Raw genomic sequence first — 18,009 nt, forward strand, 5'->3', positions numbered from 1 at the left:
TTTATAATTTTTACCCAAAATAAATTACATACTAACTAAATAATAAACTTTATACAAGATAAAAATAATAATTAAAAATAATAAAAAAGAAATAATAATTAAAAATAATAAATAAAAATAATAAATGAAAATAAATAATAAAAATAAAAATACTTAATAAAAATTACAGTAATAATAATCCAAATGAAATAGGAGAAACCGTTTTAAAAAAATGTTAATAAAACCATATATACGTATCTATTGGGAATATCTTGAAAAAAAGTGTATAGGGGAAATGAAAAACATTAATAACTGAGATTGAAACGATTTTCGCAGTGTTTTGAAGGGGGAAATATGAAATTTTTCTTTTAAAACAAAAAAAAAAAAAAAGAATGCGAGAGGGAAAATGGAAGAACAAATTGAGAGACGATGAATATGCTAATTTATACAATCAAATCAACCAATTAGCATTGCGGAACAACGACACGTTTGGTGCTTCAAACGACACGATATACCTGGAAAACGAAAATTGCATGTCTAGCAAAGAAATACTTGTTCTACTTTATATACACCAGAGGGTAGGAAAAAAATAATGGCTAAAATAAACTAAGAAAAAAAAACAACAGGAAAAAAAAGTTCTCGCGTTGTCTTTCTCTTGTGTTTCGAAAAATTCCGAATGGTATGTGTCTCGCTGTAATATACTTTTTCTACTTCGGCTGACAGATCTTTTTCCATAGTATACTATATAAAGTGAAAAACGCATATTCTGATCAGACACATATTATACATATGCAAATCATCTTAATATTGTGGAAAAGATTTCATAACTTTCTCGTTAGCTAATTTTTTTATTTTCTTTTTCCCTAACAAATCATGGGGAAAATTTATATGCGACTGGCTGTAAATGACTTTTTCTATACTTTTCGGAAAAAAAATTTTAAACTGTTTTTTAAAATTATTTAATTTCACTTTTTGCAAATATTTAGCCTTTCGAGAAAAAAATATTCATAAATTGTTTATAATTATTATTTGGTGAAATAAGCAAATATTAAATTAAAAACATGAAAGTTAAACTTGAACTAATTTTCTTTTCCTTCATTGCTATTTCTCTTGTGAATACAAGACGGACTTAAATAATCTAAATAAAAGTTTGCTTAAGTCAAATAAAACTTGTTTACTGTACCATCGATGCTGGTCTAGGTTTTTTTGGCTAAAAAGTTAGAAACGGAAAGGTATACAAAATAGAACTAGAAGAATCATTATTTCAAAGGAATGGAAAATAGCTATGTAAAATTATTCCTATTTTGCTTTAAGTTATTAAAAAGTATTCCTTTTAATTTAATTTTTAAATAATTTTTAATTTTTTTTAATTATGTGGTTGTACTTTTTTAAATTCCAATTTTTGGTTACGAAAGCGAATAATTTAGTTCGCTTTCGTACCTTAAGAGAAAAAATTATTTAAATCTCTCACTAAGATGGGTAGTCCAGTGATCAGAGCTCCCGACTTGCAATTTAAAAACAGGGGTTCGATCCCAGGCGCAGATGAGATTTTTCAAGCTCCACAAATATTTCAAATTAAAATAATACTTAATATATTTAAATATTTAATAATAATTAATTAAAAATAAAATGTTTGTTACAGAATCGCAGAATGGAGGAAGAAAAATCGACACGCTAAGGAGCCACTAGCTGCAGCTGCAGCTGCGGCGACTGCACATGCAGCGGTCCCTGCAACTGCGGCCAATTGCAGCGCCAAGTGATATCGACGCTTCACGAAAAAAGCAATGCAGAACGTTGCCGGCGAATATTATCAACGAGCGCCAAGATGTTGTCCGAATCGCTCGGCACCGGACAGAATCAAACTTTCCAACACTGGTCGTGGCGCGGAATTGCTTTGCTGTTGTTGCAGCTGCAGCAACTCCCCGTCAACAAAAACGCCGGGATTTCTTGCGAGCCTCGGCGTTTGCATCCTTGTACTTGGTTACACGTTACTCGGAGCTTTCGCCTTCATGGCCCTTGAGGGCGGACTCAAGTCGGTGAGTGAGTCTTCTTTTTCATCGATCGCTTTTTCCTCTCCCCATTCCAGTATCTTGTCTCTGCGTTTTTTTTTTGCACAATGCTTTTGCTCATTCTTCTTCTTTCTTTCTTTTTTTTTTTTATTCTCCTTTCCCCACCAACGAACTCTATCTCGTGTTATTTTCACGTTGAAAAAAAAAATGTACGAGATACGTTAGCTAAGTCAGAGTCCTCTTAAAATGAGAACACTTCAATAACCCACCCTCTCTCTCTCTCCCTTCTACCTCAATCCACAATTCTCGGCTTAGCAATTCATTTTCCCCTGTAATCGCGTTCTGCAGATGAAAAAACACTGCTCTCAATTCGACCAGGCTTTCTACTTTTTTTTGCATAGAAAACATAATGGTACAAGGTAAATAAGGTATAAATAGTCAAGTTGGTTTCAATTTCATCTCCGTCCATCGAATATTTATTTATCCCGATGAAATTAATTTATTTCATTCTTTTAATAATAATAACTTAATTTTTATTTAACAAATAATTTTTTAATTAAAAAAATTTTAATTTCAAGGAAATATTTATTTGGCAAGCAACTAATTATTTGAATCAAATAAATTTTTTTAAAATTAAGCCATTACAACAAAAAAACAAGAAATAATAAACCACTAAAATTTTATTAATGTTCCAGTTAAACGAAAATCGTTCCTTAAACAGTATTGTGCAAAACAAGTTTTGTTTGAACTAAAAAATTTTTTTTTTTTTTTATTGACTTTATGAACAAGTGTGAGCTTTGATGTATACGGTCAGAGATTAAAAAAAAAAAAGTTTCGTTATTTTTCAAATAAAACTTTTAATTAAACTTGTTTGGAATCAAGGAAATACGTCGATAAAGAGATATATTTGCAATTCAGGAATATCTTTTTTATATAACTCTCAAGCATAAAGAAAAAGTATCCAGTAAAACTTGTTTTACTTCAAGCAAAATTAGAATAAATATTAATTAATATATATTATTTTTATTCAGTATTGCAAATATATTAAAAATATGTTTTAATATCATCCGTTTTATTTGCGAGTATTAGAATTTTTTATGAAATTTAAAATATTTTATTTGCACAAGATAACAGAAATTATGTAATATTTTTTTTATAAATTAAATAGAAAGCAATGTAAAATTTTCTTTTATAATTTATTTTTTTATTACTATTTCCTGTGTAGAAAATTTGCCAGGTTGTCCCCAAACTTTGCCCAGATCGGGGCCGGATCAGACATTTTTTGGTCGCCCTGATTAGCGTTTCATTCCCTACTAGGGCCCTGGTAGGGTAATTTCTACCAAAAAATAAATAACATAAGAAATTTTAATTTAATCTAATTTTAATATCTACTTTAAATTTATAATCCCGTGTGGTAATTGCCCTAATAAAGCCCTAGTAGGTAATGAAACGCCTAATCAGGCCCCGATCTGGGCCCTGGCAACATTTCTACACGGGATTTAATATAATTTATAACACCCAGATTCTAAATGTTCATTTATGTTTGACCGCAAAAAGTTAAAGTGGAAAAAAAATAAAAAAAAACTATAAATTCAAGTGAAAATAAAAATAAACATTTGTTTATATAAATATGAGTGAAATGAAGAGAAAAATGAGAGAAATAAAAACAAATGAAAAAAGAAAAAATAATAGTATATCATAAAAAAAATAAAATGATAGATAGAAGGGAAATAATGTTGTCATTGTTTATTATATATGGAAAACTCAGATATCGTGTCTAACTGACAAAACCTCTCATTGTTAGACGAACTGTGAAACGTACACGTTGATAAGACATGTTCTCACTATGTTATAAAATTATGTAAATTACGTCTGTTTTCATGAAATCAATTCAATCTATTTTTCCCTGGTTTTATACTATATAGAATAGAAAGTTTCTTTAGATTAAAAAAATGTATATTACAATTTACAACACATTTTTTCATTACAAAAGTTTTTTTATATTGAAAAAGTTTTTTTTACTGCAAATTTTTTTTTATTACAAAAAATTTTTATGCTTTAAGACACTTATAAATACAGTTCAAAAGTAGGTTTACAAAGTGTCAAATTACAATATTAATTTTAATAAATAGTTAATAAAATTCCTTACAATTCTGAATTATTTTTTATCAATGAAATATCTCACAATTTCCTCACTTACAATAGAAAAGAAAATGATCTCGAGATAAACGAAATTAGAAGAAAAAGCTTTTTTAAAGTTCTCTCTCTTTCTCACATGAAATGTCAGGGCGAACAAAAAGATAAAGTAACAGTTAACTGTTTTTTTGTTAAATGAAATGTTCTTTGTTGTGAAATAAGACCAAGTTTTGAAAAGATGAATTGTACATTGTTGTATATAGGAGCCACCGACTGAGATAGTGTCATCGTCAAACCAGAAACCCGACGCCTCAGGAAGTGGTGGGTTATCGTCGTCGTCGTCATCAACTTCGTCCTCATCCTCATCATCAGCAGCAGCATCATCAGGATCATCATCATCATCATCATCATCCTCGTCGCCTTCTCCGTCTTCGCTAGTTCCAATTCTTGAAGAGGATAACACAGTGGTACAACTGAGAGCACAAACTGTCGAGAGGCTTTGGAGTTTGACCGAAGATTTAAACGTCCTCTACAAGGAGAATTGGACTCGATTGGCCGCGCACGAAGTCCTCAAGTTTCAGGAGAGTCTGGCACGTGATTTGAGGAGTCCTCTTTCGCATTCTGTGTACGAATCCGTCATACCAACACGACGCCGAGATCTTCACGAGAAGCGATCACACTTACGGCGATGGACCTTCAGTAGCAGCCTCCTTTACTCTCTCACGCTTATCACAACAATCGGTGAGTCTCACCAGTTTCCCAAAACTTTATTATATCCCAAAAGTAATTCAATCTCCCATAACAAATATATATATATATTCAACATCTCCAATTTCAATATATTGGCTTTATTATCAATTTTCATATTAGCATATTGCATTACTTTCAAATATACCATCAAGGCAAAATTTCTATATACAAAGATTTTCGTTGTAAATGATAAAATTTCCGCCCTAATTGGTCAATTTTTAAAAATTGTGCCAAAATCTTTCTGTCAACTGTTTGTTCGGCAATTTTTAATTTCGGACAAATAAAAATTTGGCGCCTTAAAAATTCTATCAATTAAAAATTCGTACAAATTAAAATTCGATTAAATTAAAATTCTGACAAATTAAAATTTGGGCAAACTAAAATTCGGATGAATTCAAATTCGAGTAAATTCAAATTCGGACAAATTCAAATTCTGACAAATTAAAATTCGGATTAACTCAAAGTCGGATAAATTAAAATTCGGGCAAATTAAAATTTGGATAAATTAAAATTCGGACAAATTCAAATTCGAGCAAATTAAAATTCGAATAAATAAAAATTCGGATTAATTCAAATTCGGGCAAATTAAAATTCGAATAAATTAAAATTCTGACAAATTAAAATTTGGGAAAACTAAAATTTGGGCAAACTAAAATTCGGATAAATTAAAATTCGGATTAACTCAAAGTCGGATAAATTAAAATTCGGACAAATTAAAATTTGGATAAATTAAAATTCGGACAAATTCAAATTCGAGCAAATTAAAATTCGAATAAATAAAAATTCGGGCAAATTAAAATTCGAATAAATTAAAATTCTGACAAATTAAAATTTGGGCAAACTAAAATTCGGATAATTTAAAATTCGGATTAACTCAAAGTCGGATAAATTAAAATTCGGACAAATTAAAATTTGGATAAATTAAAATTCGGACAAATTCAAATTCGAGTAAATTAAAATTCGAATAAATAAAAATTCGGATTAATTCAAATTCGGGCAAATTAAAATTCGAATAAATTAAAATTCGTACAAAATACATATTCAGACAAATTAAAATTCGGATGAATTCAAATTTTTGTAAATAAAAATTCGGACAAATGGAAATTTGAATATATTGAAATTCGGATAAATTAAAATTTAGATAAATTAAAATTCGGATAAATTAAAATTCGGGCAAATTAAAATTCAGATAAATTAAAATTCAGTGAATGGGTTCGTTATTATAATATCGAACTGACCATTAGCATGAGCATTTTTACTCTATACTATATATAATTTTAAAAAATTCCTTTAAATCGCGTGTTATTTTTCTCTATTTTTAGAAATGGTCCCAGGCTACGTTTTTGACCCAGTTTTTCCTTTGTTCGGGAAAATTTCGATTTAACTCTTCAATCGTTATACGCGAAAAAAAACCGTCATTCAAAGGCCAAATAAAATGTCAATTGCAACTCGTTGGATCTTGTTATTTTTAATTGTCTTAACAAAATTCAACAAAGATTCGTTTACGAGCAATTTTATAATATAATATACAGATTTGCTATATATATAATATTTAATTAATGAAAAAATTTTAAATAAATATCTTGAAAAGAAAATTTTGCTGGAACCATATATAAGAGAAGAAATTCGTTCGCAGTAGTGTAAATCAGTAAATCAGTTTTAGTCAGACAAATCGTCCTTATTTATTTCTATTTACAAAATCAGTTTTTGTTTTCGTAGCATAAAAACGTTATTTAATTTCTGAATTCTATTTTTTTTCAGTAGGAAAAGTAAAAAATAAGTGATATTATTTTAATAGGTGAGAATTTTTAGTCAAATCTATTTTCCATTATAATTTATTCCCTTTGAATATTTGCAAATTCGGATTTATTATGAGTAAGGAGATATTTTTTTTAAGGAATATTTTAATCCAAATATCAGAAATAATGTTGGTTATGCATTATTCTGTAACATTTTATTATTTAAATGAAGATAATGTCTCAATGGCAGAAAACACAGGTAGTGTGTTCATCTAGGGTCACTTGCTTACCTTATCCTATGTATCTCCTCTGGGAGTATGACCTGCATATTAAATTACTATATCTATACCATTCCCCAAGCAACGATCGTGCATTTCATTCTGACAAAATATCTTATCTTTCTTTCTCTCTAAAAGCTGACACATATTATTCAAAGGGAACAATTTTTCTATATATATAAAAAAAATATTCCTTTTTTTTATGCATCAATATTTAACACGGGAATTAATTCCACTTTCAAGTTAACCAAAAATACACGCGCGGATTATATTTATGCGGTTATTTTTTTCTTCTTTTTTTTTTGCCGCCACAACGATTTAGTTAAAACAATGTCATTCTAATTGAGTATTGAAATGGATCTGCCAGAATAAAATTTAATGGAAAAGAGATATCAGGCATAAAGTTTCGAAAGCATATTTTACATTTCAATACATCAATCTAAATCAAACATGTATTTGTATTGTAAATTTTATCGAACGCAGCAAATATCCGCCCCCGCCGTCGCGTCGATGAAGGATATTCGGTCATTCAGACTATTTTTTTTCCAATAAACACAAAAAGTTTTTTTATTTTATTTTATTTTTTCGTTTCAATATATAGAGAACGAAATTACAAACTCTCTTTTCTATATCTCTATATAGAATATTAAATATTTACCCTTTCCTTTTTCTCTCCGATATTAAAGTGCAATGCTAATACGAATTCAGAAACTTGTTCCATCATATCTAGAATCTGCGTATAACATATCATATTTTATATTTTTCTTTTTATCATTATTGTTTGAAAATTGTGTCTCGAGAAATGCTTTAATCGATATGAGTAATTTTTTTTTTTTTTTAGTTTAATTTTTCACTCTCGACGCGAGAGAAACTGAGATCCACTTTTACATGAGTGGATAATACAATGTACATTAATTAAAAGTTGCTTCATAGTGTACATACCACCTTGTGTAATTCAATAAAAATCACCTCGCAACGGTTGCTTAAAACACCATTAAAAAAAAATCCTATTTTTCTTTTCTCCACTTTCTTATTATTTTTTTTTTTATAGATTCCTGTGAATCATAAAATTACTTCAACCCTCGACATTAATTAATTAATGTTCTCCTTAATTTATTTTTCACTATTCCACTCATTTTCTATGCTTTTTTCAAGCATTTCTTTTTATCCTTTCATTTCAACTTCTTTTTACCTAGCCCCCCCCTCTTTTTTTCTTAGGTTACAAGTGTGTGTTTTGTTTTTTTTTTGGTAATTTCATTTTTTTTCGCTCAATTCGAAATAGTTTAAATTTTTTTATTCTTTTTTAAGACAAACAATTTTGGAAAAATTATAGAAAATTGATTCTATTTTAACTTCCGCCTAAAGAACGATATATTCTAAATTTTAAAATTTTTTTTGTAAAAATACTTTTTTTACATATCCCTGTCTTTTCACATTTCCTACATCCAATTTTTACTTATTCATTTACATCTTTTTTCAATTTTTTACATTCTTTATTTTTACGTTTTTTTTCTATTATACTTTTTTTCACTTTGTTCCTCTTTCGCATTTCGCCAACATTCTTCTTCGCCTTGTTCCACTTTTACATTTCCTTTTTATGTTTTCCTTTATTTCTTCATTTTTCTCCTCTCTTTCTCTCTCTCTCTCTTTCTCTCTCATTCTCGATCAAAGCTAGACCTCCAGAGATTCAACATTGAAAACAATTTTATTCTAATTTTAAAAACATTTTTCTTATTCTAAATTATATTCTAATTATGTGAATTAATCACACTCTCTAAATCTGAATTAATGAAAATTAAAATAAAAAAAAATAATTATAATAATAATAAAATAATTAAAAAAAATAGTAAAATTCCTCTTGGAATCTACATGTTTATAAATCTTTGACTCGTGAGAAACTGGACGAATTTTCCTTGAGAAAAACTACTTGACCGAATTTACCCTCTTTCTGAAAAATTGACAATGTATAATTAATATTCTCTAATATTATACTCCTGACCTTTATTTTTCAACTACACGTTAAACTTAAAAATCAATCAGCTTTAATCAAATCGAGTGGCTTTCAACATTATCCCTTATTTTATGATAGGAAAAAAAAGAAGATTTGAATTTTAAATTTAATCAGTGTATTGTACTTGAAATTGTATTTGGCGTTAAATTACTCTCGAAGTTGTAAATTCCAAGACTCCATTAATTATTAAATTTTAAGAAAATATTACAATAGAAAATATTTTTAAAAAAAATAATAAAGTTTAAAATTTTTTGCAAAAAAAAAAAAAATTATTCGATACCAACAAATTGGTATGAATAATAATTTTTTTTTTTCAACTTTATTCTCATATCCTTTCGTTTAAACTCATTATTATCGTTGAAATAAACTTTATTTTTCATAGAATTTTCGCCAATTAAAAAAGGAAAAAAAAAATTCGAGAGAATGAGAATTATGAAAAATATAGAATTTCACAATTATATTGGCCAAGTAAAAATTTTAATGAATAAATAAATCGTTGGTTTTATTCCCAGTGAAAAATCATATTTTTAAGCTAAGGAAAAGTTGTATTTGTAAATAATAGAATTTTCATTTGAGAGAATAATTAATTGCTGGAATTTTTATTAAATAGAATAGTTATTGCAACAAAATTATAATTATATTGATTCAAATTTTTTAAAGATTTAAATTTTTCTGACAGATATTTATTTTTGTTAAATTTAACTACTGTGAATTAAAAATTTTTATAAGAATTATTTATTTATTAATTTGGTAAGAATTATAATTTATCCGAATTATAATTTGTACGAATTTTAATTAATCCGAATTTTAATTGGTCCGAATTTGTATTTTGTACGAATTTTAACTTAGACGAATTTGTATTTGGTACAAATTTTAATTTATCCGAATTTTAATTGGTCCGAATTTGTATTTTGTATGAATTATAATATATCCGAATTGGTATTTGGTACGAATTATAATTTATCCGAATTTGTATTTGGTACAAATTTTTATTTATCCGAATTTTAATTGGTCCGAATTTGTATTTTGTACGAATTATAATTTATCCGAATTTGTATTTGGTACGAATTATAATTTGTCCGAATTTTAATTGGTCCGAATTTGTATTTTGTATGAATTATAATTTATCCGAATTGGTATTTGGTACGAATTATAATTTATCCGAATTTGTATTTGGTACAAATTTTTATTTATCCGAATTTTAATTGGTCCGAATTTGTATTTTGTACGAATTATAATTTATCCGAATTTGTATTTGGTACGAATTATAATTTATCCGAATTATAATTTGTCCGAATTTTAATTGGTCCGAATTTGTATTTGGTACAAATTTTTATTTATCCGAATTTTAATTGGTCCGAATTTGTATTTTATACGAATTTTTAAATGATAAATTGTTAAAACGCAAAATTTTCATTCAACCGAAATTGCAAATATCCGAACAAATAATCGACAGAAATATTTGAGCTCGTCTTTTAAAATTATAAATCAGAATTTTCCTAACAATTTCTGATTGATCGATTTAAAAATTCGTGCAAAATTCTTTTTATCGTTTCAATTAAATAAAATGAAAATTCTAATTCAATAATTGATTCGCAATGAAAAAAAAAGTGATTTGAAATGGGTCGAGTTTAAAATCTGCCTTTCCCGTGACTCGTTTAAATCTTGATTATCAGCAGCAATTAAATGTTATTTTTTGTTTTTTTTTTTTGGCTATGTTTTAGGATACGGTAGTGTCGCACCACGTACAGTTTGGGGCAAATTAATCACGATTGTCTACGCCCTTGCCGGTATTCCATTAATGTTGGTCTATTTGAGCACAGTGGGAGATGTCCTGGCAAGAAGCTTTCGTAGACTTTACGGTCGAATCTGTCGACCTCGAAGTTGTGCGCGAAAGCAGCAGCCACCACCGCCACCGCCGCCAGTGTCAGGTGTCATGGGAAAAGCATATCGCTACGACAACCACGTCGAGACAAAGGGAGCTGGAAACTTTTATGCGCCAAGTAAAGAGAGTTCTTGTGACGATCTTGGCACTCGTAGCACCGGAAGTGCGATTTTACTCGATTGTGGAAGCGAGGGTCTTCTTCATCCGACGACAAGTTCCACCATAGCCCTCCAGGTAGATTACCTACTATTTTATGCTTTTAAGGATGAAAGAGAACATTTCTTTTTCTTATTTCTCCTCCTCCTTCATCTTCTTCTTCTTCTTCTTTTTTTCCTTCGAGCTAAAATTATCAAAGAATTCTCGAGAAAGTTGATCTGTCGAGACCTTATTTTTTTTATTTTTATTATTTCATTGTTTCATTCGGAGAGTTATTTCTTATTATTATGCCACTGACGAAAAATATTTTAAATTAAATACCAAATTTTTTTTTAAAAACAAGGAAAATTTTTGAATTGAAATAAAAAATAAAATTAGGCATATAAAAATTGAAAACAACAGTCATCGATTTTTTTGTCCCACTCAAAAAACCCCTGTAGAAATTTTGCCAGGGCCCAGATCGGGGCCGGATCAGACTGCCCTATTAGGTAATGAAACGCTGCTCTTGATGTGGCCCTAATTAGGAAACATAATTTTCTGGTCGCCCTGATTTGGCCCTGATCAGGTGTGGCGTTTCATTCCCTATTAGAGCCCTACTATGGCCCTGGTATGGCAATTTCTATACGGGAATTATTATTTTAATTAATTTTTCGGACTGATGAGAAAAAAAAATTATTTATTATTGAAATTATTAATAATTCAGTATAAGAATAAAAATTCAAGTATAACATTTATTCGAATTTTTTATATGACTAGGAAATATCAATTTTTTATTTCTCTTGTAAATAATATGATTTTCAATTTTTCTTTTGAAAATTCTTGACTTTCACTTATTTATAATAGTAATGGTACAGCTTTTAAAGTAAAAAGAGTGAAAACAGTATGTCTTGCTATAAAACACATTTTCTACTTGTGTTGACATGAGAGCGGAAAACGAAAATTGCATGTCTGACCATAAAGCACTTGTTCCACTTGATATGATACGAAAGTGAAAAATTGTAGCCAAAATAAACAGGAAAAAGGAACTGGAGGAATGTTTTTCAAAAACCTCGTCTTTTGTATAACAGAAGAAAGGAATTCAATATTATTACTAGATATCATGTTTCTTTGTTGTTAGAATAAAAAAATTTCAACTTCATTCACCATTTTTTTTTTTTTTTTCATGTAATGCAGAATTATAAATATTTATTTTTCATTCGCGTTTCAAACAAATGAACACAAAAGAACATTTATTATTAAATCTTTTAGTTTTTTTTTCTATTTTAAAATTACTATGCATTCTCATTATAAATGAGAAAATATTCAAAGTGGCCGATTTTTTTTTAAAACATAAAAAAATTAGGTTAGAAAATTAAAATAATTTTTTTTCCTATTTTGTATAATTATTAATGCTTGAAGAATTTTTTCCGTTTTTACAGTTTTTTCCCTTTTAATGGAAAAAATAATAAATCCTGTTTATTGCAAAATTATGTTCGTATATATGGTTTCATTGAAAAGCTCTTCAATAATAAAAAAAAAACTGCTTTTTTCCAGAACATTAAATCAACGAATAAAATTATTATTGACTGTTAACCCCTTTTAATGACAGTCAACCTTTGTATATATGTGTTTATTTAATTACCCTTGATTTTTTATTCCGTGTAGTAATTTTTTTTATCAAAAAATATAAAAATCACTGCTTTATAGTCTATGTAAAAAGCATAAATAGATATATTAAATAATAAATATTAAATTAAATCAATAAAAAAATACGATAAATGCAAAAAAAAGTTTTATATTAAAAAAACTCCATTCCTTTTTACGGGAATATTATTTGCTAGAAAAAAAAACTAATTTTCCAACAAAGCGGTAAATTTTTATATTTAAAAAAAAAAAATTTAAACGTTCTTTTCAATTTTGATGATTTATAATATTTTTCCTGTTAGCTTCGCTAATGGCTGTGAAGCGTGTTATAAAACCTTTCATAACTTTTTATGTGATGTAAAAATATCTAATAAAGTCTGCAAGGATTTTAATAAATTTTTTTTTTTCCCGGAGAAAACAAATTAAAAAAGAAAAATTCAATTATTTTGTTTTTTTTTTTAGTTTGATAAATGTCGCAAAAAAAAAACTTTTTTTGTTTCACGATATTTGAAAATTATGGATGATGGGGAGAGTTGAAAAAAAAAACGCAGTCAATAAATATAGAAAGGATTTTTTCTCGAAATTTCAGACAAATTGCGCACACGAACCGACGTCTTTTACTTGCAAAGAGACTTTTAGAGAAGAATGAAATTTAAATTTCAAAAAAGAAAGAATATTTTCGACTTACATTGTTCCTGATCGATGAATAAATTCCTCGTTTAATTTTTTTATAATTCAGAGGAAAAAATGGGTTATATAAAAGAAAATTGTGAAAATAAAAGAAAAGTACTGGGAAATTATTTTGGAGAAAATTGAGCGAGAGCAATTTAAAAAGATCTTTGTAATGCACTGAAAAAAAAAATTTATTTCATTCAAATAATCGACTTTACTATTAACAAATAAATATTTATTTGTATCAAATAGTTATTATGATATTTGTATCAACTCTATAAATCTGAATTAGTAAAAATGTTTACTAATTTCAATTAGTGACTCACTTTTTGCTTCTAAATTAGTAAATTTTACTAATTATTAGTAAATTCTAGTAACTATTAGTAACTTTTACTAACTATTAGTAAAATTTAACTAATTTCAAAGCAAAAATTAAGTCACTAATTTAAATTAGTAAACATTTTTACTAATTCAGATTTAGAGAGAAATGCGGAAATTATTGGTTCAAAGACAGTTTTTTTAATTCAATTATATTTGGTTTCAAAAATTATTTGGTTTAAGTAAATATTTGTTTTAGTCGCAAGTAACCGATTATTTGAATGAAATAATTTTTTTTTTACTATGAAATTCTGTTAATTGCACTGAAAAAAAATTTAATTGATTTAAATAATCGATTACTTGACTATTTTCAAATAAATATTTATTTCTATCAAATAATTATTATTTGAGACAATTAAATGGTATTTGTTTCAAATACAGAAATGATTGGTTTCAAATACAATTTATTTAATTCAAATAAAAATTATTTGGTTCAAGTAAATATTTGTTTTAGTCGCAAGTAACCGATTATTTGAATGAAATAAATTTTATTTCACTATGAAATTCTGTTAATTGCACTGAAAAAAAATTTAATTGATTCAAATAATCAATTACTTGACTATTTTCAAATAAATATTTACTTCTATCAAATAATTATTATTTGAGACAATTAAATCGTATTTGTTTCAAATACAGAAATGATTGGTTCAAATACAATTTATTTAATTCAAATAAAAATTATTTGGTTCAAGTAAATATTTATTTTAGTCGCAAGTAACCGATTATTTGAATGAGATAAATTTTTTTCGCTATGAAATTCTGTTAATTGAAAATTGTTTTATTAAATTGTTTTATTATTTTTGTATATAAAAATTAAGAAAAGAAATTGTTATTGTTTTTTTTTAAGGAGTCCTACAACAATGGAAAGAGACATTACTATCCATGTACACTTTCGTTGAATTCATCGACAACTTGTGCCAACGATTTGAATAATCCGGTGAAAGTGCCAATAACTCTTTGTCTATTAATAATAATTGTGTACATATGCGGCGGAGCAGTGATGTTTAATCGCCTCGAGGGTTGGACACTTTTGGAAGGTGGTTATTTCTGCTTCACCAGTCTTGGTACAATAGGATTTGGCGATTTATTGCCAGCTGGCAAGAATGCCCAAAATCCTACACTCGAAGAATTAAGTCTATGCGCCTGCTGCTTGTACATTCTTGCTGGAATGGGATTGATCGCCATGTGCTTCAATTTGGTACAAGAAGAGGTGGTACGCGCGGTCAGAGTCTTTGGTAAATCTTGTGGAATGTCGAGCGGGATGATGGTCAGCGGCCAGATAGGAGGTTCAGGTATATCTCAAATGCAATAAAAAATCGTGCTTTTGAGCTTTAAAAAGATTTACTTTAAAAAAAAAAAAAATTTCTTTTTGATTTAAATACAAAAGTTGCTTTGTTGAAAAAATTAACCTGCGCGGTTTTATATTTGAGTACACCTGTACCTGCACATGAGGATTCCCTCCATTGTGGCGCTTGACATTTAGTTTCTTACTTGGCAGAGCTGGTTTCATATTTTCCACCCAGAAAAAAAATAGAATTCCATTTTTATCGAATATTTCATCAATTTTTATTATATACAGTTTTTTTTCAGAAAATATTTCCCTCAAAAGGCGCTTTTGAAAACTTCTCAAAGCATATTTTAGTATTTCACATTTTTCACTTTAATATATATTATATATCAGAAAGAAAATTTTTTCAAATATCTATTTATGAAAGTTAATATTCATATATAAAATTAGTTAAGGTTTTTTTTCGATATGTAATAGATTTTTCCGACTTGAAATCGATAAAGGTTTCAAACGTTTTTATGTCACTTTTATACGGTTGAAACTTTTTTACGACTCATTTTATTTGATATAAAACTGTCCACACTTCAATCATAAATCTTCAAATCGAAAAAAAAAACGTTTACTTTTCCAAAAATTGAGAAAATGAAAGCTTTGATTAACTTTCTCGACAACTCGTGGGATTTATCGCTTATACAATTTGTACAATAATACCTGTCAATGTTGATATATATATTTGAAAATTGTCACGTTTCAATTTTTATATTCCAAAGGAAATATTTTTTTCTCTTAAAAATTTGAAACTATATATTATTTTTGTATCCTGAAATTTTTCTATTATATACCGCAGGAGAAAGAGAACCAGCCTCTGTCAATAAAGAATCAAAGCTCTTAATTTATTTGACTTTTTTTGTCAGGCGGTGGAAACGGCGTCAAATCCGAGCCAGATGGTGGCCTTGGAGCATCAACAGATTCAAGATTATCGGAGCAGAATGACGAGGCAATCGCAATGTCAGTGGTGTCGACTTCCTGACAACAGCCAACCAGGAGTTCCACCGATTCGGCGAAACTCCTGGCGCAACATCAATTAAATAGTGCGTTAAAAACATCATCGCCAGGACATCATTCATTGCCAAGGAAAAAATCTCTTGATTGTCGAAATTCAACAAAATCACATTTTCAACGTAATCAACCATTGAGACGTAGCGCAATGTCACCGACACAGCATCATCAACAACAGCAGCAGGAGGCATCACTTCTTTTTGAATATTTTGTGCCACGAAGTGTTAGTGAATTTAATCTCGCAGCAGCAATTAGTGAAATTGCCGTGCCCCCACCTCCACCATCGGTATTAAGGCCCCAAGTGACAATAGTGCCCCCAACAAATTCAAATTCAATTAGTGGAACAACAAATTCTGTTGGTACTAGAAATCGTGAAAAAATGGTAACATTCGAGGAGGATATTAATTGTTCTTCAATGACGAGAAAACATTTAAGTGTCGCCAATAACGTCTTTATGTGACGTTGCAGTGCCGCTTAAAATAGACTATAAAGTTTTAGAAAAAGAACTGAAAAAAAATACTCGGAAGATTAATATACGTAGAGGGACAATAAAGAAGACGGATGTTGCAAAAAAAAAAGAACGAAAGGAAGGAAATAGTAATTGGAAAGGAAGAATAACATCGAGAGGAAAATAAAACACAAAAGTGGAAAACTTGTATTGATTGCTGAGAAGCTAAAACAAGAGATAAAGAACCGAAAAGAAAAAAATCCCGAGAAGAATAGAAAATGAAGATTAGAATTTAAAAAAAACCTGAAAAAGAAACAGTTATTCTTTTAAGGAAGAGAAAAGAAAAAACGAAGAAACAAAAATTTAGAATTATATAGAAAAAGAAGAATATAAGATATGTGATACAAGATTAAAAAAAAAAGGTTGGAAAAAATCAAAAGAAGATTTGACAAAAAGTATTAAAATTTAAAAATATAATATCACGATAAAAATTATGCAAAAAGAAAAGGATGAATGATTCCTAAAAGAACCAATTTAAAAAAAGATAATTTTATATGAAATTAAATTTGTAAATATCACCAAGGTTGTTATATATAAAAAAAAAGTTACCACAATTTTTACATGATTCTTACGATAACAGGGACTCATTCGAATCCAAAATAATTTTCAAATCACAAAAAAAAAAACTTTATTTTCAGCTATAGCAGAATCAAGTTAGTGCACTTTTTTACCATCACTCTGAAAAAAAATTATATCTTAGCCAAAATAACTTAAATAACTGTTAATCAAAAAAAAGGAAAAAAAAACAAAAAAAAAAAGAAAAGAAAATCCATTATTAGACAATGTAGATTTTCCGTGAAAAAATTGGTTAAGAAGTTTTAAAAAAAAATTCTATTAACTGTAAGAAAACATTTGTCCCATAAATAAATTTGTATAAATTTCTATATTATTGTACAAGAAATGACGATTATAATCGCTCAATTCTTAAAATTAATCTGAGTGGCAAAGACCAGAATTATAAATATTTAATAAATAAAAAAAATATCATTTAATGTAGTTAGAGGATGTAACTCAAGTTTCGAAATTTGTGAAAGAAAACTGTTATCCATAATAAAAGTAATTTTTATGGAAAACGATATAATATTCAATATTTTTCTTCTGTACATAATTTTTATTTTATTTTTTATATTAATAGAATATTAAATATTCTACAGGAGTTCATACAACGCAGGTAAACGAGTCTCTAGTAATCACAGCTCTTCATTACTCAAAATCATCATTCAGTAAAAAGTACACTTAGTGAAAAATATAAACTTAGTTATTTAAAAAAAAAATTTCCATAATATTAAAATTATTAATCAATATTAAAAAATAGAAATTCTATGAGAAAATTGGAAACACAATAATATTTATATAATATAAATAAGGGAAAATTAATTGCATAATTTGATAAATTAAATGTATTTAAAAGTTTTATCAAAGAAGAAAAAGAACAATTATTGACACTAAATTTTTCATGTTTTATCGCAATTAATTATTACTAAATAATTTCTCAATTTTAGATATTATAATGACGCGTTTATTTTTTTTTATAATAT

The 18,009-nt window shown here is 27.6% G+C and overlaps 3 protein-coding genes across 4 annotated transcripts in view; all 3 read left to right on the forward strand.

The window, feature by feature from the left end:
* The window catches only part of LOC127282853 (potassium channel subfamily K member 17-like), a 40,955-nt gene extending 39,216 nt beyond the window's left edge, over positions 1 to 1,739 (forward strand). Inside the window, exon 8 of the mRNA XM_051307390.1 lies at positions 1,622 to 1,739. Coding sequence (XP_051163347.1) covers positions 1,622 to 1,739 — 118 coding nt within the window. The remainder of the gene's footprint in view (positions 1 to 1,621) is intronic.
* Positions 1 to 15,957, forward strand: part of LOC127282673 (potassium channel subfamily K member 18-like) — a 42,135-nt gene extending 26,178 nt beyond the window's left edge. Inside the window, exons 2-6 of one of the 2 annotated variants that reach the window (XM_051307068.1) lie at positions 1,622 to 2,015; positions 4,388 to 4,865; positions 10,627 to 11,021; positions 14,464 to 14,908; positions 15,819 to 15,950. In XM_051307068.1, coding sequence (XP_051163025.1) covers positions 1,764 to 2,015; positions 4,388 to 4,865; positions 10,627 to 11,021; positions 14,464 to 14,908; positions 15,819 to 15,934 — 1,686 coding nt within the window. In that variant the 5' untranslated portion in view covers positions 1,622 to 1,763 and the 3' untranslated portion in view covers positions 15,935 to 15,950. Of the gene's footprint in view, positions 1 to 1,621; positions 2,016 to 4,387; positions 4,866 to 10,626; positions 11,022 to 14,463; positions 14,909 to 15,818 lie in introns of both variants that reach the window. The other variant, XM_051307069.1, reaches the window with a different exon arrangement.
* On the forward strand, positions 15,935 to 17,239 carry LOC127282854 (uncharacterized; the record flags this gene model as incomplete). Its single annotated transcript, XM_051307391.1, has 1 exon — positions 15,935 to 17,239. A coding segment is annotated over one exon (489 nt), but the record flags the coding sequence as incomplete, so codon positions are not given.
* Between the last annotated feature and the right edge of the window lie 770 nt (positions 17,240 to 18,009).

The sequence above is a fragment of the Leptopilina boulardi genome, unplaced genomic scaffold (genome assembly GCF_019393585.1).
Source record: "Leptopilina boulardi isolate dan_hultmark-lab unplaced genomic scaffold, ZJU_Lbou_2.1 LbouV2_302, whole genome shotgun sequence".
Lineage (NCBI taxonomy): Eukaryota > Metazoa > Arthropoda > Insecta > Hymenoptera > Figitidae > Leptopilina > Leptopilina boulardi.